This window comes from Cololabis saira, chromosome 23 (genome assembly GCF_033807715.1).
Source record: "Cololabis saira isolate AMF1-May2022 chromosome 23, fColSai1.1, whole genome shotgun sequence".
Classification (NCBI taxonomy): Eukaryota; Metazoa; Chordata; class Actinopteri; order Beloniformes; family Belonidae; genus Cololabis; species Cololabis saira.
The window spans coordinates 32,145,067-32,170,432 of NC_084609.1; the positions used below are offsets into that span (position 1 = coordinate 32,145,067).

Below are 25,366 nucleotides of genomic sequence, written 5' to 3' on the forward strand. Positions count from 1 at the left end.
GCAGGGACGCACGGCAACGAATGACCGCCCCCCCCCCCCCGCTGCGCCTAGGAATGCGTGAGAGCCTCCGTTGATCTGGAAGCACGCCCTGGCACGAGGCGGCCCCGCCGCTGTCTATTCCGTTTCAGGGGAAGGGACGGGACGCGAGAGACTGACTGGGAAACCCCCCAGCAGGACCGCGACCCGCAGTTGACAAAGCCCGCAGGCACCCGATCCGGATCCCGAGGAGACGTGAGGTCGTGAGCAGTGATCAGTAGCACTTAAGAGCGGTTAAGAACTGAGTGTGAAGTCGTGAGCCCTGGTTATCAGTAACTTGGAGCGTTTCAGAGCTAAATCTGTGTTCCGAACTGAGATTACTGCATACATCATCATTATCATCATTATTGTTTTCAATTATTTTGTAGTGGCCATTCTCTGCCAGTCATTCACGTTTGAAACGCCCGCGTTTGCCATCCGGTCTAAATTGCACGTGGCTTAAAGAGGGTCTTTAAAAACCACAGCCACGTTTTAAACCGTAGATGGTCGTTGATATCATGTTTGTTATCGCTTGATTTCTTTTTCATTCCATGCATTTAACTTTAAGTTTCATTTTTATTGATTGTTGTTTTCTTGTTAATGGTTTTTGTTTATCGTGTGCCATCAGGATTTATTTGGGGTGTTGCGTTACCATCTTTTGACACCCATATGTAAGTAAATTCTGGTTGATTTTTAATGAGTTTGTTTGTGTTGTTTCCTACAATTTTGGTCACATCTTGTTTGAACAGAGCCAGTGCTCGAACTGCACGCCTTCAATTGTTATTCTGTAAGTGATAGTAAAATTTACTGTTCTGCAGTAATCCTAATCTTGAGACTGTGTTTCTGCTGTAAAAAGTTATCATTTCCCTGCTTAAGGAACAGGGTGGTGCCCCGAAGATTCTTTATCATTTTGGTCATTCAATTTGATAAATAGTCGACTTTATTAATTATTAATAATTCTTGAATAAAATTATTAATAACCTTCGATAACTGGACAGCCAAGCTAACCTGTGTGGCACAACAGGAGGCACCTTAAAGCTGGTTAGGGATGAACCGACTTTAAAGTTGAAATACACATTCACAAAATTTTCGAGAGGCACCTGGCTGCAGACCTCCACTGTGAGGTCGCTTCCGGTGCAGGCTCCACTGTCAGGACGCCTCCACTGTCAGGACGGTGGACGGGGGGCGGGGCAGGGGGCGGGGCAGGGGGGAGTGAAGACGTTTAAATGCGATTTCATCCGCCATTTAGATCGAGGGACGACAGCGAGTCATGTCCAGAGTAGCGGTGAGTTGCTGATTTTGCTTATACACAGAAAGTAAATGCATGGTTTCTTGTGTTCTTGATCAATATAGGTGCCGTAAAATAGTAACGTTATAGAAGTCATTAATGATGCAAATTACTGCATGTTACATGTCGGTTTGTGTTGTCGTTAGATAACGCCAAAGTTAACTTTCTCCAATGGCGGTTAGCATCAACACCTTAAGTTCTCAGGGATTGTTAACTTTTTTTAAATGTGTCAGGACTACTTGGCACATTTTTATTTTTCCACTTCTGTTGTATACTACACTAGAGCCCTGCGCAGGACTGTTTTATTTCATCCCGCTCCCGCTGCATTTCTGACCATTACCGCCCGCTCCCGGCTACCCCCTCCCGGCTACCCCCTCCCGGCTACCCGCTCCCGCCTTCCCGCTCCCGGTTGCCCGCTCCCGGTTGCCCGCTCCCGCCTTCCCGCTCCCGGCTGCCCGCTCCCAGCTACCCGCTCCCGCCTTCCCGCTCCCGGTTGCCCGCTCCCGCTCCCGGTTGCCCGCTCCCGGTTGCCCGCTCCCGCCTTCCCGCTCCCGGTTGCCCGCTCCCGCTCCCGCCTTCCCGCTCCCGGTTGCCCGCTCCCGGTTGCCCGCTCCCGGTTGCCCGCTCCCGGTTGCCCGCTCCCGCCTTCCCGCTCCCGCCTTCCCGCTCCCGGTTGCCCGCTCCCGCCTTCCCGCTCCCGCCTTCCCGCTCCCGGCTGCCCGCTCCCGCCTTCCCGCTCCCGGCTGCCCGCTCCCGCCTTCCCGCTCCCAGCTACCCGCTCCCAGCTACCCGCTCCCGGTTGCCCGCTCCCGGCTGCCCGCTCCCGCCTTCCCGCTCCCAGATACCCGCTCCCGGTTGCCCGCTCCCGGCTGCCCGCTCCCGCCTTCCCGCTCCCGGCTACCCGCTCCCGGTTGCCCGCTCCAGCTGCCCGCAATGTTACAACAATGTTAATGAATGAACCGAATTACTGTAATTTAACAAATTAATCGCTTGGCCATTACATTGCTGTGGAGGAAGAGAATGCTGCTGACCGACTGCGGTCCCAATCCCGTGCGTCTCTACATGCGCCCACAGACACTAAATGCAGTTTCTCCAAATATCTGACTGGCCTTGCTTTGTCTTTGCTTTGTAAAGACCTTATTTTAGGTTCTTTTTCACGTCATTTATTTCCATCTGGTTGCTAGACTACATCCCGATCCCGCAGGGTTTTTTTTTGTCCGCCCGCTCCCGCCCGCGGGACTGGCTTTACTGCAGGTGTTTCAGTCAGAGGGCGGAGTTACGTCCTACGTCACACTGTCTGATACATGTTCTCGTTGTTGCCGTGGAGCGTCAGTCCCTAACATGAACAGTTGTTTAATTTGTGAAAGGTTTTCTTAACACAAAAGTTAAACCTGTGGTAGACACCATACTACGTTGTAGTGTCTCCCAAACTAATCGTTTTATATATTTATCATTGTAATTCATAATTTACGTTAATTTAATCTCTATAGCTGGTATTTAAACTTTAAATGGGCATATTGGTGTAACAAACCAAAAAAAAAAAAAAAACTAATCAAATGCATCAATGCATGTACTGTAATTGTAGTCTGGTTACATTATAGTATATATTTCGCCCAATATTATAAAACGTCACAGTGTAAAATGTATTAGAGTAAGACTTAATAATAATGTACAGCAATGACAACTGTAGGTTACTGCATGTATTAATTGGGCAAACACATGCATAATAATAATAATAGTACATGCAGACTAAAATTAGACAATGATGATCAGCTGTGTTCTCTTTCTCAAATGTGGGTCCCCTCCACCTATCATATTATGAAAAGCAACATAGAAGTAATGCATAAAGAATTAACATTACAGCATGATATGCAATATCAACAGTTTATTTGAAACACATTGAAAAATAATAAGTGGGCACACAGACAAACAAACAACGTAGCATTATTCTTTGAGTGAACAAACTGGGGTACGAGGAGGAGAGACTTGGACTGAATAATTCTAAAAGCAGGCAATGTGTGAAAATTAACGTTAAGTCAAATTGGAAAAAGTCATAGGATAATTTGCACAAAAATAACATGGCATTATACCTTCGAGTGAACAGACAGGACTCAGGAGGCAGACGATGATATACCGAGGCTTACGACCTGATAATGCCATAAAATAAGTAAAAGCAAAAATGTTAACATTTGACAATCCTTGCTTTGATGAAACTGTGATAAAGTTATTGGATGTTTTTTTCACGAAAGAGAAGTCATGGGCGCGCGTGTCAAGCGTTTGCTGAAGCGTGCACTGCTGCGTACAGTCAAACCACGCCCCAAACCATGCCCATATGACTGAAACACCTGCAGTAAAGCCAGTCCCCCCGCCCGCAGCAAAATTCAAACCGCCCGATCCCGCGAGATTTGCGTTGGGTCCCGCGGGACCCAATCCCAATGCAGCCCTCTATACTACAGTATATAAACACAACGACTAGTAACCGAAATGACTGAGAAATAGCATGCTGCTGTACCATCAGTACTTTTGTTTTTGATACTTGAGTATATTTTGCTTCTAACATAACATACTAAATTACTGAACTGTCTTGTTATAGCAACTGTCACTTAAGTACGTTTTTGAATGCTGAACATTAACCCGCAGTGCAGCATTTTCTTGGTCATTATTAATTCTTCTACAGAGGTAGGCCCTCATTTACACTACCTGGTGCAAGTGGCCATTTTACCTGTAAGCAAAGACAATCTAAGTTTGCAGGCTGTTTAATTTGAATTGAAGTTCATGTACTATCATTCAAACACATGATGCATTTTATATCCTTTTTAGATGCATCATTCAATCATCACGTGTGATGGAAAGCCTGCAGTGGAACGCTGCACAACATGTTGCAGACAGTTCCACTGCCCCCTTTGCCCCAAAGGCATGTTCAAGCCGAACCAACCAGCCAGACTTCAGCGACATTTGGAAGTCCATATTAAAAATGCTATTGCATTTCAAGGTAATGCCATTGTATTTTAGATTAAAGATACACATGTGTGTGTACACACACACACACACACACACACACACACACACACACACACACACACGTACATGTGGACGTGTGCGTGCGGTCATGTAACTGTTTTGTCATTGTCTAATATAAACATTTTCTACTTACTCTTAGATAAGAAGATCTGCCGCTGCAATTTGAACTGCAGGAATGGGGGACATTATCATTGTCCTTTTTGTGACAAAACTGTTGTTAGAAGGACAGACATGCAAGCACACTTAAAGTCTTGTCCCATACAACCATCTTCCACCTCAGCAGCTGCCCAGTCCAAACAGAGTCAGGATTCATCCTTGCCCTCCCTACAACCAAGTTCGTCTGCTGCATCCATTCCTCTGCTTCCACCAACCATAATATCCCCATCTCCAGACCTTCTTGTGCAACAGGATACACTCACATGTACTATTCCCTCTGCCCAATCAATTCAAACATCTACCATCCACTCCTCAGCAGACACACATATGACATCGTCTTCTCCTTTGGTTTCCTCTTCTGTTGTACATACTATCCAAGAGACTGAAGGTCCAAAATCCAAATTGAAACAGGTCCAATGTCCCCTCTGTTCAGTTACTTGTTTGAAGAGAAACTTGGCCAAACACATCCAGAGGAAGCACGTAGGATGTAACAGAAAGTGATTATTTAAGGAGTGTCTGTGTGGATGCCAAAAATGGGATCTCTGCAGTCCAAAAAGGAGGGCATGGCTTTTCAATCCCCATACATGTACAGAACAAAACCTGGGGTCGAGTACACAAGGTTCAGTGTGAGTTGGAAGAATGCAGGCAGTATTCCAAAATGGCATCACGAAGTGGATTAATTTTTACACACTGTGAACACATCCGCTCTTTGCAATACTGTACAGACATAGCCACTGAAGAATGCCTTAGAGAAGATATTTTATCAGAAATGGTGCACTTAAAATTTTTTGGTGACCCAAAAAAGTCAACCTGTATTAAAAGGCAAGAAAATGCACAGGCAGCACATGTCCCTCTCTGTGTTGAGGTGTCATTTGAGGAAAGCTCAAAGCACTTTTGTTTTTCAGTCCATGAGCCAACTTTACACTCTTACAGTCGCCTTGGGAGGATATTTGTAACATACAATTCATCAGCAAACACATGGCATTGCCCTTGTGCCAAACCAAGGATGTCATGTGTCCACAAAAATATAAGCAAATGGCATTTATTTCAAACCAACCCGGATGTGTTCAGAACAGAGGAAACCAGCACCAGTACACCAAAAAAGCACCCAGATACTGTCTATCCACCATCAGCAGAAGTCTTCAAACGACTTGTAGAGTATATATATGGACATAAAAAACTTCCAGCTAACCTGCCAGATGACGTTATAAAACCAAAAGCACTCACAGACTATGTCACAGAGTTGCAGCCAGCAGAGACAGTTTGTGCACTCTGTCCAGGACCTGTAAATCTTGAAGAGTCATCAAGGATCTCTAGAAAGGCCAGGATAATCACCCTGAATGGTGTAATTGAAAGTAAGTAATTTGTGTTTTGTCTGCTATTATGGTAGTTTGCAGAGTAACACAGTGTTAATGATATATTCATGATTTATTTACACCAGGTGTATCGACGTGGGCAATGACAGTGATACCTGGAGAGGCGTGATTGGGAGGAACGGCCTCCCCGATCTGAACCCGAGTGGTGTTTTGTTGTTGGACTTCTGTGCGAGTCACAGTTTGTCCATCACGAACACCATGTTCAGGCATAAGGGTGTCCATCAGTGCACGTGGCACCAGGACACCCTAGGCCGGAGGTCAATGATCGACTTTGTTGTCGTTTCATCTGACCTTCGGCCGCATGTCTTGGACACTCGGGTGAAGAGAGGGGCTGAGCTGTCAACTGATCACCACCTGGTGGTGAGTTGGATGCGCTGGCGGAGGAGGAGGTTGGACAGACCGGGCAGACCCAAACGGATTGTGAGGGTCTGTTGGGAACGTCTGGCTGAGCCCTCTGTCAGGGACATCTTCAACTCCCACCTCCGGGAGAGCTTCTCTCGGATCCCGGGGGAGGCGGGGGACATCGAGTCCGAGTGGACCATGTTCTCTGCCTCCATTGTCAACGCGGCGGCTCGAAGCTGCGGACGCAAGGTCTCCGGTGCCTGTCGTGGCGGCAATCCTAGAACCCGGTGGTGGACACCGGAAGTACAGGATGCCGTCAGACTGAAGAAGGAGTCCTACCGGGCTATGTTGGCCGGTGGGACTCCTGACGCAGTAGATAGGTACCGGCAGGCCAAGCGGGCCGCGGCTCGGGCAGTCTTGGAGGCAAAAACTCGGGTCTGGGAGGAGTTCGGGGAGGCCATGGAGGAGGACTTTCGGTCGGCCTCGAGGAAATTCTGGAGGACCGTTCGGCGCCTCAGAAGGGGGAAGCAGTACTCTGCCGGCACCATTTATGGTGCTGGTGGGGAGCTGTTGACCTCGACTGGGGACATTGTCGGACGGTGGAAGGAATACTTTGAGGATCTCCTTAACCCGACTGACATGCCTTCTACTGAGGAAGCAGAGGGTTGGGGCTCGGAGGCGTGCTCATCCATCACCCAAGCCGAGGTCACCGAGGTGGTTCGTAAGCTCCCCGGTGGCAGGGCACCGGGGGTGGATGAGATTCGCCCTGAGTACCTCAAGTCTCTGGATGTCGTAGGGCTGTCTTGGCTGACACGCCTGTGCGACATTGCATGGAGGAAGGGGACAGTACCGCTGGGGTGGCAAACCGGGGTGGTGGTCCCTCTGTTTAAAAAGGGGGACCGGAGAGTGTGTTCCAACTACAGGGGGATCACACTTCTCAGCCTCCCGGGGAAAGTCTACGCCAGGGTACTGGAGAGGAGATTACGGCCGATAGTCGAACCTCGGATTCAGGAGGAACAATGCGGTTTTCGTCCCGGTCGTGGAACACTGGACCAGCTCTATACCCTCCGCAGGGTGCTCGAGGGTTCATGGGAATTTGCCCAACCAGTCTACATGTGTTTTGTGGATCTGGAGAAGGCATTTGACCGTGTCCCTCGTGCCATTCTGTGGGGGGTGCTGAGTGAGTATGGAGTCCGGGGCCCTCTACTGTCCGGTCTCTGTATGATCGAAGCAGGAGTCTGGTTCGCATTGCCGGCAGTAAGTCAGACTTGTTCCCGGTGCATGTTGGACTCCGGCAGGGCTGCCCTTTGTCACCGGTCCTGTTCATAATTTTTATGGACAGGATTTCTAGGCGCAGCCAGGGGCCGGAGGGGATCCGGTTTGGGAACCTCAGGATTTCATCTCTGCTTTTTGCAGATGATGTTGTCCTGTTGGCTTCATCAGACCGGGACCTCCAGCATGTGCTGGGGCGGTTTGCGGCCGAGTGCGACGCGGCAGGGATGAGAATCAGCACCTCCAAGACCGAGGCCATGGTTCTCGACCGGAAAAGGGTGGCATGCCTTCTCCGGGTGGGTGGAGAAGTCCTGCCTCAGGTGGAGGAGTTCAAGTATCTCGGGATCTTGTTCACGAGTGAGGGAACAATGGAGCGTGAGATTGACAGGCGGATCGGTGCAGCGTCCGCAGTAATGCGGTCGATGTACTGGACCGTCGTGGTAAAGAGGGAGCTGAGTCGAAAGGCGAAGCTCTCGATTTACCGGTCAATCTACGCCCCTACCCTCACCTATGGTCATGAACTTTGGGTAGTGACCGAAAGGACAAGATCGCGGATACAAGCGGCCGAGATGAGTTTCCTCCGCAGGGTGGCTGGACGCTCCCTTAGAGATAGGGTGAGGAGTTCGGTCACCCGGGAGGAGCTCGGAGTCGAGCCGCTACTCCTCCACATTGAGAGGAGTCAGCTGAGGTGGCTTGGGCATCTGTACCGGATGCCTCCTGGACGCCTCCCTAGGGAGGTGTTCCAGGCATGTCCCACCGGGAGGAGACCCCGGGGAAGACCCAGGACACGCTGGAGAGACTATGTCTCTCGGCTGGCCTGGGAACGCCTCGGACTCCCCCCGGAAGAGCTGGAGGAGGTGTCTGGGGTGAGGGAAGTCTGGGCATCCCTGCTGAGGCTGCTGCCCCCGCGACCCGGTAACGGATAAGCGGGAGAAGATGAGTGAGTGAGTGAGTGTATCGACCTATTTCCGGCGATGTCCAGTGTGTGACATGACTTATAGGTACCAGGAATGGCAAGACGGTCTCCATAACTTTGATGACCATACAATATTGACCCTGGAACTTTGTGTATACCTGAGACTTAACCTACAGGTATGTACAGTATATGTTTTATGACAAATACTTAAATATGTGTGTGAGTATATTTGTCTTTATGAATCTTATGTAACATGTTTCTTCTTGTTTTGTTTTTGCCTCTTCTGTAGAACAACGTCTCAGTATCCAAGGTAGTAAATGCAATCGAAGGCCTAAGAAAGGTGACAATTCCTGGCAGAGATGCAGTTCTGCATGCGTACTGCCACTTTGAGGCATTGACAAGCCATGACTACTCCTTTTCTTGTGTTTGCTGTGGCTACTATCCTCCAGTAGTTGTTATGGACTTACACAAAAAAGGAGTGTTCAACTTCCCTGGTAAGTCACAGTGTCTTGTGTGTTGGGAGGGAGTTATATCATAGTATTTTCAAAACTAGTTAAATGAATTACTGTTTTTCAGTGAGTGACATTACAGATGCCCCAGAGAACTTCACTGGTGAAGTCAACGTTGAAGAGTTCTGGGAGTCTGTACAGCTGGAGAAAATTTCTCGTGGCTTTGTCCAAAGTATGTACATATTAATGTTTCCTTAAATTAGTAATTACCCTGACTTAATGATGCAATGCACTGTAGCATATTAAGAATGTTATGTGTACTTTTCACAGGTCGTGCAAAGAACAGCTTCAGTGTAAGACCTAGTTATGAGTACTGGGGCCCATGGATAGGAAGGAACACACGTAAATCGGAGATGGCATTAAACACAGAATTTGAAAAAGCCTCCTCTGCAAAGTCCTCCACTGAAGCTGAAGTCAGCATGGTGTCAGAAGACCGGCTGGTGGATGAGCTCATGAAGCAGAAGGTAGAGTTGTTGTGTATGCATGTTTGTTTGATTTGCATTGTGCAGTAACATCTTACTTTATTTCTTGTCTGTATTTCAAAAGGTTTCAACTGTGCGTAAACTGTGCAAGGCCTGTAATTTGGATGCAAAGGGGTCGCGGATGGATCTGATTCTTAGACTTAGGCAAGAGATGAAGACACGACACTCATACGACAAGATATTCCAGAAAATCTGGGGAGCCTCTGGTAAGGGTCACATTTAACTGCACGATAACTACCTACGATTAGCTACTTGCTCATTTATTATTATTATTTTTTTTTCAATTTTCCATTGAAGGTGGGTGGTCAGTGATTCTCTGCCCACATGGTGTGGTGTACAGTTTGAAGTTTAACCTGCATGCAGAGTCTCCACGAGATTTTGCTGACCTTATTCTATCCTGGAAACATCTGCCAAATGTCACAGTTTATGACTTTGCTCGGGGTCTGGCAACTCATGTCAACCTACGTTGGCCAACTGTGATACCTTTCAAACCACATGAAGGGAGATTGGCTGCATCGACACCACAGAACATCACAGCAGCTCAGCAGAACAAACTCAAGATCTCACTACCATGGCTGACTGAAATGTTGCAGAATCCTGATAAAGATGGGCATCCATGCACTGGCTCCCCAGACCACTATGTCTTGTATGACAAATTTCATGAGGCCAATACCAAAGACCCACAGGAAGTGTTGAGGAGGATCAACCTGGTTCCAGAACTTCAGGGTTCATTGAATAGCCAGGTGGCCGAGCAACTTTTTTCATGTATGCGCAAAAACAACTACTTCCTCAACAACATGGCATCCTCAACACACGTTTTTTTGATGAGAAACCTAATACATCACAGAAACAACAAAACAAATGCACAGCTTTTAGAAAAGCAACTACAGAGAGGACGTGAGTCACATCGTTTGCAAGACATCACACTGGACAAATTTGGACAAGCAGTATTTGGTAAAAAGTTTTTTTTTTTTTTTTTTTTTTTTTTTTTTTTTTTTTTACCTTGTCTGCACACATATTATTGATTGATACCATGACGGTAGAAACCAAAAGTGTATATATGTGCATTATTACTATATGTAATATATACATATATATACGCACACATATGCGTACACATACATAAATATACACATACAAACCCAGTGTTTTTTTTTTTTTTTTTTTTTTTTTTTGGGGGGGGGGGGGAGGGGGTGGGGGTGGGGGGTGACGACATCCACTGCCAATCCAGGAAGCAGGAACACACGGAGACACACGTCAAGCACTGGAAATCTGCAACAAAAAAACCACAAACAAAGCACGAAACCGGCACGGAGCCATCCAAAACACGAACAGCAATCGACCTAAATCTTGAGATCTGATCGCAGTCTGAGCTAAGCTATCGCTACCGCTACCTAAACCCAAAAACTAGAGAGCCAGCATGCAGGTGAACAAGCCAGTGTGTATGTCTATGTGTGTGTGTGTGTATGTATATGATCATGCATGTGTGTGTGTGTGTGTGTGTGTGTGTGTATGCATGTGACTAAATGACTATATGTGTGTGTGTGTGTGTGTGTGTGTGTGTGTGTGTGTGTGTGTGTGTGTGTGTGTGTGTGTGTGTGTAATAAACCAAACAAAGCTCCACCTGAAGTGTATCTATAGTGGGGGAGGGGGGGGAGCAACCCCGCCACCCGCGAGACCAGAGGCCGACAAGGAAGAGCCCGGAACCCAGGCCACCGGCAACCCCACAGAGGGGAGAAGTAGGAGGGAGGCAACCCACCGCCTGCGAGGCCCCCCCCCCACCCGGCGGCGGCCGAGGGGGCCCGCGGGCGGGGCCCCCACGGCGCGGAAAGAAGCAGCCAGGGATCCCGCGGCGGCGGACCGCGACCCAGGCAATCCCCGGCCACCCGGTCCGGGCCGGACACGCGGCCAGGAGGCCCTCACCCTTCAGGCCAACGACCCCCACCCGGCAGGGGGCCAGCCTGCCCGGAGAGACAGAGCCGCCCCGGCCGCCGACGCGGGCAGGCGCACCCGTCCCCCACGAAAGTGGCCCTCCAAGACCAGAGGGGCGCCCCGCCGTAGAGGCAGCGGGGGGGACCGGAGACGGGCACGGAGAGAGGGAACCCCCCAACAAGGCGACACCCGCGCAGGCCCGACAACGGAGGGCCCCAGACCCAGGCATCCCATTCATTCATCCATTCACCTATCCGATACCTATACTAATAATAATATAATATACTATACATAATAATAATAATAATACTAATAATAATACTAATAATAATAATAATAATAACCATCTTTGTATAATATAATATTGATAAATTATTAAGTTTTTGATGTCCTGCCAATGGAGGCTCAAATCCTCCATGGCAGGACCCTTCCATACCGCATTCTCACCGACACAGACATACAATCACGCACCGTTTCCCCCTCCCCGGGGGGATCCAGCACCGCCAGAAGGCACCCCAGGCTGCACGGCGGGCCCCGCCAGGCCCGGGTAACCCGACCCACCCGTCCCAGGCCCAGGCCGGTGAGGGAACGGGGGTGATGTGGGACCCCCTCCCGCCCCTTGTGTTGAGTGCATGTGATTAATGCCATAAAAACAGGGAGGAGGGAGGGCCAAGTATCGATTGACACAGACCCCCCCCCCTCCCGAACTACGTGTCCTTGTCAAATGTATTTATTAAGTGTTGAATGTGCAGTGTCTATTTTGCTGTTAAAACCGTGAGGCGGGGAGTGCCAGGCCCCGCTGGACAGTGCCCCCCACGACCCGGACCCCCCGCCTTTCGCCTATGTGCGTATGAATCGTGTAGGGGGGGCAAGAGGGGGAGCGGAGGCCGAAGCCAGGAAGCAGGACCAGCAAAGCCGGCCCTGGTAAGACACCCGCGTCCCCCCACCGGCCGTCCAGTAGACGGGGGCCGGCCCCCCGAGCCGGGCAAGGGCCCCACCGTACCTCCAAGGGCGCCCCCGGCGCCGCCGGAGCCCCCAGACGGAGGGGGAAACGGTCCAACATCCTCCCATTCATACTGACAACATAAGACATAGGGTAAAAAGTATTTTAAAAACATATGTTTTGTTTCTTTGTGATAATTGGAAATATAATGCTTATGTTGCCTGATAATAATTTCTTAAACCTCAGGACACCCAGCACCTGATATGCCTACACAGCATCATCCTGCAGTAGCTGAAACACCTCAGCAGCTCCATGTGCTCCCCACTGACCCAAACACAGGTAGGTAGTGTGTGTATATGTGTGTGTATGTATGTGTATATATATGTATATATAATTTTTTTTTTTTTTTTTTAAATCAACACATAATAGTATCGGCAAGATTTTATGTTTTAATTCCTTTTTTTTAATAGACAATAATGCCTGTGGACCACATTGTGAAATTATCACAAAAAGTGAGAATGTGAGACCATGCCGATCATCATGGACCTTCAAGCTTCATCCTGCCCAAGAGCAGCTGGTATGTATTCTTGAAAGAAACAGCTGTGTGATATATTAGACAGATACGTGCTTCTCATCTTGACGCCCTACCACCCATGTTCCTATGTTTATAAATTTAAATATTATGCTTGCTATGATTTATTTAATTTTTTCTTCAACAATCAGCTTAAATACGTATTGGACACTGACAACCTAGCGGGCGAGCTCATTGTTAAAACAGGAAAAAGTTGCCTGACCCGAGCTGACTTCTGGGGGCTTGGATTGAACAAGGAAATGGAATCAACTGTGAGTTAATATTTGAACCCATTTTAATTGTGAGCTAATCATGTTTGTATGTCATTGCCAAGTTTTTGGTTTTTGTTTGGTTTGCAGATAGGAAATGCGTGCTTTGAAGTTATTGAGAAAATTGCTCAATCACAGGTATAAAATATAAATATTGTTTTCATAATATACTTTTCCTTTTTATATTATATGGGTATTTGCTCACATTTGAAATGTATTACACAGGGGAAAACCATTTTTGTTGCTGACCTCTATGTTGTACCAACCTGGCGAAAACCAACAATGTGTGATCCACTTCCATCCATCCATTATCTAGACCCGCTTTATCCTTTGCAGGGTAACGGGGGTCTGCTGGATTCTATCCCAGCTATTTTCAGGCCAGAGGCAGGGGTTACACCCTGGACAGGTCACCAGTCCATCTCAGAAAGTGCAACTTATCCTACTGAATTTTATTCAGATTATATTTCTTGTGTATTTTACCTGTTTGCTTTTGAACTTTTCCTTTGTATTAGAATGATGCTAAAATCAGAGATGCCATTGTCATTCCTGTGTGGAAACCTGGGCATTTCCTTCTCTCTGTAAGTAGTGATGCTTACTATAACAGGTGGTTTGCATGTCACAGAAAATGTATATCAAATGTTAACAAAAAGAACTTCATTTTCTATTACAGTACTGTTGTTGTATTGTGTTTTGCTGCCCTTTCACACAATGTTGAGTTCAAATGTCACTAACTACAATTACAGGTTTTGAAACCAGTACAGAGAGAAATAGTCTTTCTTGACTCCAAATGTGCTGAAGCACCATTAGGATTTGGTGATAAGGAGATGAGGGAACTGCTGAGGTCACTAACAAAAACTTTTCTTGTGTTCTTTTGGAAGTTCATGTTCCAAAGCTGTTCTAAAGAGTTCCATATTTAGTTTTTTAACCAGGTCATGTTCAGATCTGTGTGAAAGCCTTTTTATGGTGCAACATAAGTACAATTGTAGTTTTGTGTATCAAATCATACTTATAAATCTTATATTAGTTTTACAGATTTATCATGATGACCTACCAACATTAACATATTTCATACAATTGAGTCAAGAAACTGGCACCATAAAAAGCCTTTTGAAATAATGTGTGGAGCAGGGGCGATTTTAGCATCAGAGCTTTGGGGGGGCTCAGCCTACCAAAGTTCATGGACCACAGAACCCCTAGGGGGGTCCGGGGGCATGCCCCCCCGGAAGAAAAATTTGTAGATTTTAAGTAAAAATGGATCAATCTGGTGCACTTTGAGGTCAAAATGAAGAGACTAGATCTATGAAGACCTATACACATCAATATCTTCTTTACTGTTCTGTGGTTTTACAGCGATGAAAAAATAATTGTTTCCCTATATATATTCTGCATACAGGTTATGGTAGAATTTTGCTTGCATAAATAATACCAAAATCACTTCAGGGGAGACTCAAGTAAAGTAATATTTTGCTTTGTAGGCAAAAGTAAAATTAAATCAAATCAAATGGAACTTCCTAACTTATTGGCTGGAATAATATTCCGACAAGATAATAATATACTGTAAGCTAAAGCAGGAGTTTGCAGTCAACTAGTTGAAAAGCAGCCACTTGCGATTCTGAAGGGCTTAATTTCATTCAGAAGACAAGAGACCCGTTTGAAAATATGTTCTTCACTTATGCCCATATTGTTTCTCAAAAGACATTGCATCCATTTAGACCCGCTTTACTGCGAGCTAGCATGATGGCTGGCTGGCTTGGTGTGTCATGGTAGCCTTGCCAATCGTCACCTGTCTGGCAGGCACATGACAAGTTATTTTGTTTAGCTACTACAACGGTATGCGCTAATTTGCACATCAATATGCGCTAATTGAGTAACTAACGACTCTGACTGCTCAATGCTCACCTCACAGTCTCATCATGAGTGGGGACTGGGGAGAATGATTGTTGACTGTAAAAGGCTACTTCGTTGTGTGTGTGTGTGTGTGTGACCTGTGTGAAGTGAAGGGATTAGGCACATAGATGGAGGAGGGAGCGCCTGGCAGTAGGGGTTCTAGAAACTTTTCGGGTGGGCTGAGTCAGGGCCCCCTTGGTGGGATGAACCCCCCTAAATGTTTGTCAGCACACCCTAAGAACATAGAGGGGGGAACTCACACACAGCGCATTGAGTGGAATCAGAAACTGCTAGTAATGACCACCAGAGGGGAAAAAAAAAAAAAAAAAAAAAAAAAAAAAAATTGTCTCTATTTTTTTGGGGGGGCTGAGACTTCTTTTGGGGGGGCTCAAGCCCCCCCAAAAAGGGCCTAGTGGCGCCCCTGGTGTGGAGTGTGACTGCATGGATGGTCTGTCCTGAATCGGAACCAGTGATGCATGTGAAAAGAGCCCATATTGATAATTATATTATTTATTATTATTTATCTTTTTAATGCAACTGTCTTGTAGAAACCTTTCCCAGTCACTAATTCCTGGCAACTGGACAGAGAAAACTGGATTACAAATTCAGGTAAGAGTATAAAGTATGTATATATTAATAGTTGAATACTTTATTACTGTTAAACAATAATTACATAATTGACTTCTTTCTGATATCTAGGGTTTTCCACGACAACCATATGGGATTGACTGTGGCATCTTCATGTTGATGGTAGTAGACATTATTTATTATATATTCATTATTTGTGCAATTCTGTGTGCGTTACAGATATCAGCATTAAATTAAAATGACTATGTTTTATTCCTAGAATGCCTTTTACACCACACTGGATGCTCCCTATGACTTTTCTGTTGTGAGTTGATTCATGCAATCAAAGTAAGCTCAAAATTACAACAACAAAACATTTATTATCACATGGTGTGAGGCTTTTGTTTTTTATCTTCACTTTTCAGACGGACATGCCACTTTTGCGACAGTGGTGGTGTATCATCCTTATGGAAAATTTTTACCTTGGAAGGTGAGACTGCAAAGATTTTGATATTGACTTGAAATTGTTACAAGAAATGTTTTATTTATTTCTATTGTTTAATCATTTTTGAGCCATGGAAAGCTGTTCGCCCACTGGACAGATGCATCAAAAGCCCTCCTGCGAGGTGAGGTGCCACCAGTGTTTAGGCTGAGGAAAAGGAAGGTGGATGACATAACTGAGGTCAGATTTAAATTTTGTTTGAGTTCCATCTGAGTTTGTCTTTTGTTTCAGGTCAGAAACCAGCATTCCTATTTCCCTATTTTTTTTTTTACCAATCTTTTTTCCAATTGTACTGCAATTGTGGGGTCACTTTAAAGAATATGCCATTCACAAGTTGAGGTCAAACCTTCTGTCTGCAGTTTAAAAATAAAGTGTCTAGATCATGCATGATTGGATGATTGCATGATCTCTAATATGTCTAGGAGGGCACTGCTGGGATCTTTTCTTTTTTTTTTTGGAGCTTGTGTTTTTAATATTACAACTGATCATTTTGCTTATCTATATCTTTTCAGGATGAAGAGCAGCAGGCTGAGGTCTCAGTCAGACCTGCCGACAAGGACACACCAGTGGAAGGGGTAAGCTTTTTCACAGTATCTATTGGTCAGATACTGTTGGTGCAGCAGCTATGGTACACACATCTTTCTGTTTTTTCCATAGGACTCGGTTGAAGATCGTATTCTGCATGATTGCAGAGATGCAGCAGAGTGGGTTGAGGCCAATAAACAATTGTTCTCTGCCAGAGTGGACCTGCCTGATATTCTGTGCATGGGGGAGAACCAGGCTGAGGCTGCTCTGCAGTATGGGAGGGTTTGGACAGAACAACTGGACGACAATGAGAAGGACTCAATCCTGGAGCCCTTCAAATTCACATTTTACTCCACAAAGGACATGTGGAAATTTTGTGACGAAATTGTGGACAAAAGACACAGTTTGGCTTACTGTGAATGTCACCACAGATGAGACGAAACACCCTTATTGTGAATGCAGAACTTCCCTGTGGGCTTTTATTTTTGTTACATTATAAAATGAATCTTAATCCATTCTTAGACCTTTCTAGCTGTAAAACAGTTCATAATTTGGGTTTTCAGTAATATTGTGACCTTGCATTGAAGTACACCGTTCATTCTCCCCAGAGTCACTCACAACAAAGTCGTGATGTTATTAACCACAGGAACATTGATGAGGATATGACACTTTGTGCGCAACTACACAAAGTGTGTCTGCAGGTCTAAAGTCCACCTGGGAATGAGCTGCATGCAAATGACAGCGCCTATCAGCTGTCACCTGACCCAACACCGCAACAGCAAGTCTCCTGTGAGATGTTAGACAGGAGGAACATAGTTTACAGAAATCTAATTGTCCCCAATTTGGGAAACCAAGGTGGTTCCAGTCCAGTACAAGGAGCTTTTCTCATGACTTGTATCTGCAGGAATGGGACATGTTTCACCCAGCTACTTCTCGTGTCACGCGTCGTCATAACAGGATATATCACAAAGCAAGTGAAAAAAAGCAGATAACTGAATGTGTAATCTGAGGTTTGTCTCTCATCGCGTAGCGACGGCGCAATGTTGATAGTAACGAGGTAATAAGAGCAACATATTAAGCAAAGTGTAATGTTTTAATCCCAATTGTGATAAGTAAACGAAAAATACTGAAAAATGTGTATCCTTTAAACATGACGTTGGTGGAACATTATCAAACCCTGTGTGATATGTTTATGTAGTTTCAAATTGATTTTTAATAACAAAATGCAATGTTTCCCCCCTGCAACTCTGGTATTTTGTTTTGAAGGGATAATATCTTTGGTGTACCGGTATTCGATTTTATCCACTAATAAACCGAATTAAACCTTCTGCTATGTACCAAAAGACTGTATGGCGTGATTATACAAAAATATAAACAAGGTATATGTTGCTGCTTGCTTTGTTGAGGCAACAGTGTGATTGCAAGACTTTTCCTTGCAATGAGATGCATCTCAATACTACACAGTTTTCCTTTTGACCTAAAGATCATCATCATTATTAGTCTTTTTTTTTATTGTTATTATTTTTAGGTAGTGCTAACTTCCGTACTTATGGATAAGAATGAAGGCAATCATACCATCAATAAAACCACTGACCTCAGATTTGACTTAATAGCACCTTTCTCGAAATGCAGCTTCAGGTTTGCAACGTAAATCCAAACTCTAAATGTTACAATAACTAAAATAAGACAGAAAATTGGCATCAAATTAAACATCATACATAACAACATAAGTAAAATGAAGTATTAATAATGCGGAGGGATGCTGCTAAATGTAATGCAAAATATATGTGCAACCGCACTAAACTATCAAAACATACAAAAGCTACATTTGTACAGATATTTCAGCTGAACGACAAAGGTAGTAGTAGTAGTAGTAGTTTATTTGGTCGATCAGTTTTCATTGATAAATACATTGCATTTAATTTCCTTTTGTAGGAAAGAAATAAAAAAAAGAAGTAAGGAATAAACCGACCAAAAGGTGTAGGCTGAAGCCGGAGCTTATTGTGCCTACCCTTTTTAACTTTGTTTACTTCATAGTTGATACTATTACAACCAGGACAAACAATCTACAAAAAAAAAAACAAAAACAAAAAAACAGCAAAGTAAACATACATGGTACAGGTACAACTGTGAGACTGATTATTTTTCAGTAACTATATTTGATTTGCCTGCATTAATGCATAATTAAAACCTATTACTACTTCCAGGCAGGAAAAAAAAAACAACAAAAAACAACACAGATGCTGCGGTGGTGATAGTCACAAGACTTCCAGCTTTGTGTTCCACCTGATAGAATTATTGTTTATCGGTCCAATCTGTTGTAATACATCAGAAATGATCTGCCATTTCAGTTTTGTTTAATTTATCATCTTGAAAATCAGTAAATTGATGAAGTAGCCTTAAAACTCAATTTCAATCAAGTCGCCAAAGTTGATTGGACTACAGGCAGGACGACCATGGGCCTCATCTGGAACAACAGAGGGCTATTTGGATAAGAACAGAGTGTGCATGACTAAGTTGTAAAGTTAAGCAGTGCAGTGTATATTAGTCTACATATATGGCAATCATTAATGAGAAGTATTTTGAAAAAGACAAAGGCTAATGCTTTAATTGTCCAAATCAAAAGCTTTATTTTATATTTACTATAGCAATTGATCGATTTTACGTCATATTTTTACTAATTCATGCTTTTGTGAGGAAAGCGATTCAACCGGAAGTGCACTCGCGATTTTATTTTGAAACGTATCCCGTGCATTTCCTGTCCTGATAGTGACGGTGGCTTGAGAGCTAGCCTGCGGTGGTAGCGTCCTGACAGTGGAGGCCATAGACATATATACATAGACGCCGCATTGACTGCCTGAGAACGTCGGGGGTGGCCGCCATCTTGGATCGGTGGCGCTTTGACTCCAGTGCGTTCACTTCTATTGAGGAAGGAGGTGTCTGCATAAGTAAAATAACTATAACTCACTTAATTTTCAACCGATTTTCACGCGGTTTGCTTTGTTACAAACGGCAGACATGTAGCTATGATACAGGATGCTTGATGTAAAGCCTGCATGTTAAAAATGCAGGCTTTCATGCTAAAATACGTTCTGCATGTAGTCACACTACTGGTTATGCTATTCAGGTATACACACATATACATATATACACACACACACACATATATATATATATATATATATATATATATATATATATATATATATACACACACACATATATATACATATATACACATATATATATATATATATATATATATATATATATATATATATATATATATATATATATATATATATACATATATACACACACAATATACACAATACAAAATACAGTATAGCATATTAATGAATGTATTGATATATTTTAATAACAGACAAACTTAAAAACAAAAAACATAACGGATGACAGCATACAATTGTCTTAATGGAGAAAAAAAAGAAACATTTGGAAGGCGTGTGTGTGTGTGTGTGTGAGAAATTGAATATTAGTGTTATAAATGAAATTATATAATAATGCAATCGCTATGATATATAATTTTATAATATAATACAGTCAAAAATATATGAAATGAAGCAACATACAATAAGATAATACAATATGCTATATTACTGGGTACGCTAATATGATATAATAACATGTAATATAATATGGTATAATAGATTAATATAATATCATACATTCTGGACCATGAGATACAGCTGGACTGTATGATCGTGATCTGATTTTAACTACTATCCTCTCATCTGTACCGCCATGATTGTCTCTGTATGTGTGTGTGATGTGAGCAAGTAGAGTCATGTTTTTATGAGTTCCTCATTTAAAAAAATACAGAAAATACAGTGGCTCTGTGAGAGAAACAGACAGAGAGAGAAACAGACAGAGAGACAAACAACTGTTGTGAAGTGTGAAGAACAGTTGGTAAAAATGTAAATAGTGTAAGTGAAATAAACTCAACTCAACAATCTTTTTATTATTTGTATTATTATTATCATTATTATCATAGTGTACCTTATTTTTTGTTACCCCTTATTACATGTTATATATATATATATAGTATAACAGAATTTATGATATTATATTAATCTATTATACCATATTATATTACATGTTATTATATCATATTAGCGTACCCAGTAATATAGTATATTGTATTATCTTATTGTATGTTGCTTCATTTAATATATTTTTGACTGTATTATATTATAAAATTATATATCATAGGGATTGCATTATTATATAATTTTCATTTATAACACCAAATGTTTCTTTTTTTTCTCCATTATGACAATTGTATGCTGTCATCCGTTATGTTTTTTGTTTTTAAGTTTGTCTGTTATTAAAATATATGAATACATTCATTAATATGCTATACTGTATTTTGTATAGTGTATATGTATATGTGTATATAAATATATATATATATATATATATATATATATATATATATATATATATATATATATATATATATATATATATATATATATATATATATATATATATATATATATATATATAATGTGTATACCTGAATAACATAACCAGTAGTGTGACTACCTGCAGAACGTATTTTAGCATGACAGCCTGAATTTTTTACGTACATCAAGCATCCTGTGTCATAGCTACATGTCTGCCGTTTGTAACAAAGCAAACCGCGTGAAAATCGGTTGAAAATTAAGTGAGTTATAGTTATTTTACTCATGCATACACCTCCTTCCTCAATAGAAGTGAACGCACTGGAGTTAAAGCGCCACCGATCCAAGATGGCGGCCACCCCCGACGTCGGCCCCAATAGGAAGCGTCAGTCAATGCGGCGTCTATGTATATATGTCTATGGTGGAGGCGTCCTGACAGTGGAGCCTGCACCGGAAGCGACCTCACAGTGGAGGTCTGCAGCCAGGTGCTCTTGAAATTTTCACCAACATTTATAAGTTCAGAGTTCACATGAGCGCATGGGCGTAGCACAACATCCCTAAGGTTCAATTTTGGGGCGTCTAAAGTTTAACATCTATATGCTCCAACTTGCTCTAATTATAAAAAAGAACAAAACATGTTACAATAATTATGCAGATGACACACAAATTTATAAAACCATCTCACCAGGAGACCATAATCCAATTCCAACATTGATCAAATCAAATTGTAGAGTGGATGTGCCAGACTTTCCTCCAGTTAGATGAACACAAAACAGAAATAATAGTGTTTGGAGCCAAGGAAGAAAAATTAAAAGTCAGCACTCAGCTTCAAGCAGTGGAGCTAAAAACCAAGAGCCAAGCCAGAAATCTAGGAATGGTTCTTGACCCAGACCTGAAGTTTAACAGGCATATTAAGGCACTGTTGAAGTCAGGCTATTATCACCTATTATCAGAACATGTCAAGGATTTAAGAACTGATGTCTCAGCAGGACTTACAAAAACTTGTCCATCATCAGTTCACTGGACTACTATAACTGTTATGGTTTTGATAGTTCCTGTTTTGTTTTATTTTGAGTCTTTGGCTGTATCCGAAATCGAATACTAACGTACTACATGCTACATACTGCAAAGTATGTACTGTATACTGCCTACTAAATGAACGATTCAGTACGCCGCTCCAGCAGACCGTTCACACAGCAGTATGCAGCCAAGTATCCCAGAATGCATTTCGCACCAAAACGACAGCGGAAGCTGAGAGCTAAAAGCAGACTAGAAGCTGTTTTAATTTCAGCTGTAGCACTGTTAATATGCCACTTTATAAAGTTTTAATATTTTTTCAGGCGTAAAAGTAACCGTTAAGATCCCCAACCTGGGCTTAATTTATCCAAATAACGCCTGTTAAGAAATTTGATCCGATGTTTTCGGGATGAGAAGAGCCGCCGGCTCAGAGCAGCAGCAGCTCACGGCCGGAGTACAGATATGATCGCCGGCTCAACCTGCGCCGTCGTCCCGGGGAGAAACCTGCAGCTCTGTGGAGAATTACCGCTGGCTGAATTAAATAATTTAGGAAGATAAATGATGGTTTAATAGATGAAATCTAACAGTTGTAGCTGTCACATTAGTTTGTCTGAATATAAAGTGAAGCTTCATGTTTTTACTAGATAGATAGATAGAACTTTATTCATCTACATCTTCATCTTTATTCATCTACTGTATCTATCTATGTAGTATATGTATATATGTATATATATATATATATATATATATATATATATATATATATATATATATATATATATATATATATATATATATATATATATATATATATATATATATATATAGCCGGACAACATGTTACTAAATGTTAATAAACGTTTCTGTTTCTAAAAGTAAACATTGCACGTCTATTGTTCGTTTCATCAAGGAAACCTCCAGTTTAACCATGTCAGTTTCATGATATATGAATGTGTTCCTCTGTGTATAATTGTTGCACTACTTAAATAAGTTGCTAAATTCTCTCCCCTCACTCCCCCCAACCAGATCCTCCAGATCCTCCAGACTGACAGGGAACTGAACTGAACTGAACTGAACTGAACTGAAAAATACTAGTTGATATCTTGGAATATAAATGGGGTTGCAAATAAAACTAAACGCTATAAGATAATTTCACATTTAAAATCATTAACATGTGATGTGGCAATGCTTCAAGAGGTACATCTAAAAGAGGCTGAAATGCCTAAATTAAAACAGAGATGGGTAGGACAAGTATTTTCTGCACCAGGCACTGGAGCAGCAAGGGGTGTCAGCATTTTGCTGTCAAAAAGAATCTCGTTTAAACTAATAGAACAAATTGCTGACAAGGACGTAAAATATATTATAATCTCAGGTCTCTTACAAAATCTGAAATATACACTTGTTAACATTTATGCACCCAACTCCAATCAAGCCATATTTTTATCATCACTCAGTGTACTTTTATCAAAGTTTGCTGGAGATCCCATTCTGTTGGGAGGAGACTTTAATTTGGCTAGTGACCCAACTATAGACCGTTCAACTCGTCCCCTTCCATCAGTGGAGCTCTCTCAGCAGCTTTCACTGAATTAAAAAAATCATTGGCATTGACTGATATCTGGCGCTTATCTAATCCCAATACTTGTGAATATACTTTTTACTCCACAGTTCATAATTCATATTCAAGAATAGATTATCTGCTTGTATCGAAAGCAGTAATGGAGAATGTATTAGACTCTCAGATTCATAGTATTATCATATCTGACCATGCACCTATATCAGTTATTTTCTCTCCACTAGTTAATGGCTATTTTTATTTTATGTATTCTCTAAGTACGGTTTTGGACCAAAATGTATACAGTGGATTAAGGTGTTATATTTTGAACCGACTGCTTGTGTTAAAGCAAATGGTATAATATCTCATCCCTTCCAACTTTTCGGATCCACACGGCAGGGTTGTCCAGTCTCTCCACTCATTTTTATTTTGTCATTAGAACCGCTGGCATGTGCCATTCGAGCTAAGTGGCTATGATTTTCAAGCCAGCCTTTATGCTGATGATATTTTATTAAATCTATCTCACCCTCTTCAATCAATATCACATTTGCTTAAACTTGTTGACATTTTTTTGTCAATTTACAGGATACAAAATGAATTGCAGTAAAAGTGAGGCTATTCCTCTTAACCATTATACCTTTGCAACCCACCTTGGCTCAGCACCCTTTTTTTGGAAACCTCAAGGCATGAAATATTTTGGCATAAATATCATATCACCGATTAATAAGATATTTGATATAAATGGCCCTAATATTTTAAAAGGTATTAGAGAAGATTTAAAAAGATGGACTGTCCTGACGTTATCACTGTGGGGCAGAGTGGAAATAATAAAGATGAACATTTTACCCAGATTATCCTTTATATGAGCCATTAAAGTACCCACAGCAATGGTTTAAAGATTGTATTGTGTTCTTCATGTCTTCAGATTGATATCTTATGGTTTCTTTTTTTCAGACAAAGTTCCAACTTCTTACCTTCCATCTGACAGTTTTGGTGGTTCCTTCCTCAGAGTGTCACGTGATGGGAAGTGACACGTCCTTATCAGCTGTTGTTACTATGCCTTTTCTTTTATTGCTATTGTGTGAATTTTTCCCGTCTCTTTCTCACATTCCTTTTGATGTTATTTTCTCCTTGTGTTGAAACTCATTCCCGTTTCTCCAATGTATGTTTTATTACATGATTGACAGGGTATTTCGTATATTACGTTAAATTTTTTGTTGTGATCTATTTTGTCCTTTGGGTGCACTAACAACCGCATACAAAACTGAGTTTTGTATGCGGTTTAACCGGTGTATTAATGTTGTATTTTCGCATGGCTCTTCCGTGATTCCTCTGATATACGGTAGAGTCACGGTTCCTCTGTTTTCAGTCTTGTTGGTGGGTTTGTTTAATTTCTTTTTCAGTTCTGTTTCTTTTCTCCTCACTTGTTCTGCTCCTTTGTTTATGGCCCACTGCGGGAATTGACATGCGTTTAATGCTTGTTGGATGTGTTTCTCCTCCCTTGCTCTGTCCTCCGGGTCCGTGATTATTGTCGCGGGTTCGTTGAATGTTCTGATGACTGACATCTTGTGAGCTGTGGGGTGTTGTGATGTCCATAACAAATATTGATCGGTGTGGGTGGGTTTCCTGTGGATTTTTATTTTGATATCTCCGCTGTCTGTGTGATGTATTTGTATATCCAGGTTGGTCACGCCCTCATAGTAACAACAGCTGATAAGGACGTGTCACTTCCCATCACGTGAAACTCCTACACGCCTAGAATGAATCGTAAAAAAATGTCTATGCCTAGAAACAAGG

The 25,366-nt window shown here is 42.6% G+C and overlaps 2 protein-coding genes and 1 long non-coding RNA gene across 3 annotated transcripts; all 3 read left to right on the plus strand.

Moving 5' to 3' along the window:
* Nucleotides 1-1,248: 1,248 nt before the first annotated feature.
* On the plus strand, nucleotides 1,249-17,008 carry LOC133424181 (uncharacterized). Its single transcript, XM_061714629.1, has 13 exons — nucleotides 1,249-1,300; nucleotides 4,124-4,295; nucleotides 12,723-12,829; nucleotides 12,976-13,095; nucleotides 13,183-13,230; nucleotides 13,318-13,350; nucleotides 15,541-15,588; nucleotides 15,679-15,729; nucleotides 15,827-15,871; nucleotides 15,972-16,036; nucleotides 16,120-16,228; nucleotides 16,561-16,623; nucleotides 16,706-17,008. The coding sequence occupies exons 1-13, from the start codon at nucleotides 1,286-1,288 to the stop codon at nucleotides 17,006-17,008; spliced, it is 1,179 nt and encodes a 392-aa protein (XP_061570613.1). The 5' UTR covers nucleotides 1,249-1,285.
* On the plus strand, nucleotides 8,428-9,017 carry LOC133424505 (uncharacterized). The gene is made up of 3 exons (XR_009770894.1): nucleotides 8,428-8,562; nucleotides 8,676-8,880; nucleotides 8,963-9,017. It is a non-coding gene; the product is annotated as an uncharacterized LOC133424505 (long non-coding RNA).
* On the plus strand, nucleotides 9,249-12,599 carry LOC133424547 (uncharacterized). The gene is made up of 4 exons (XM_061715221.1): nucleotides 9,249-9,359; nucleotides 9,442-9,583; nucleotides 9,675-10,331; nucleotides 12,499-12,599. Exons 1-4 carry the CDS (start codon nucleotides 9,249-9,251, stop codon nucleotides 12,597-12,599), a joined length of 1,011 nt encoding a protein of 336 aa, XP_061571205.1.
* Nucleotides 17,009-25,366: the final 8,358 nt, after the last annotated feature.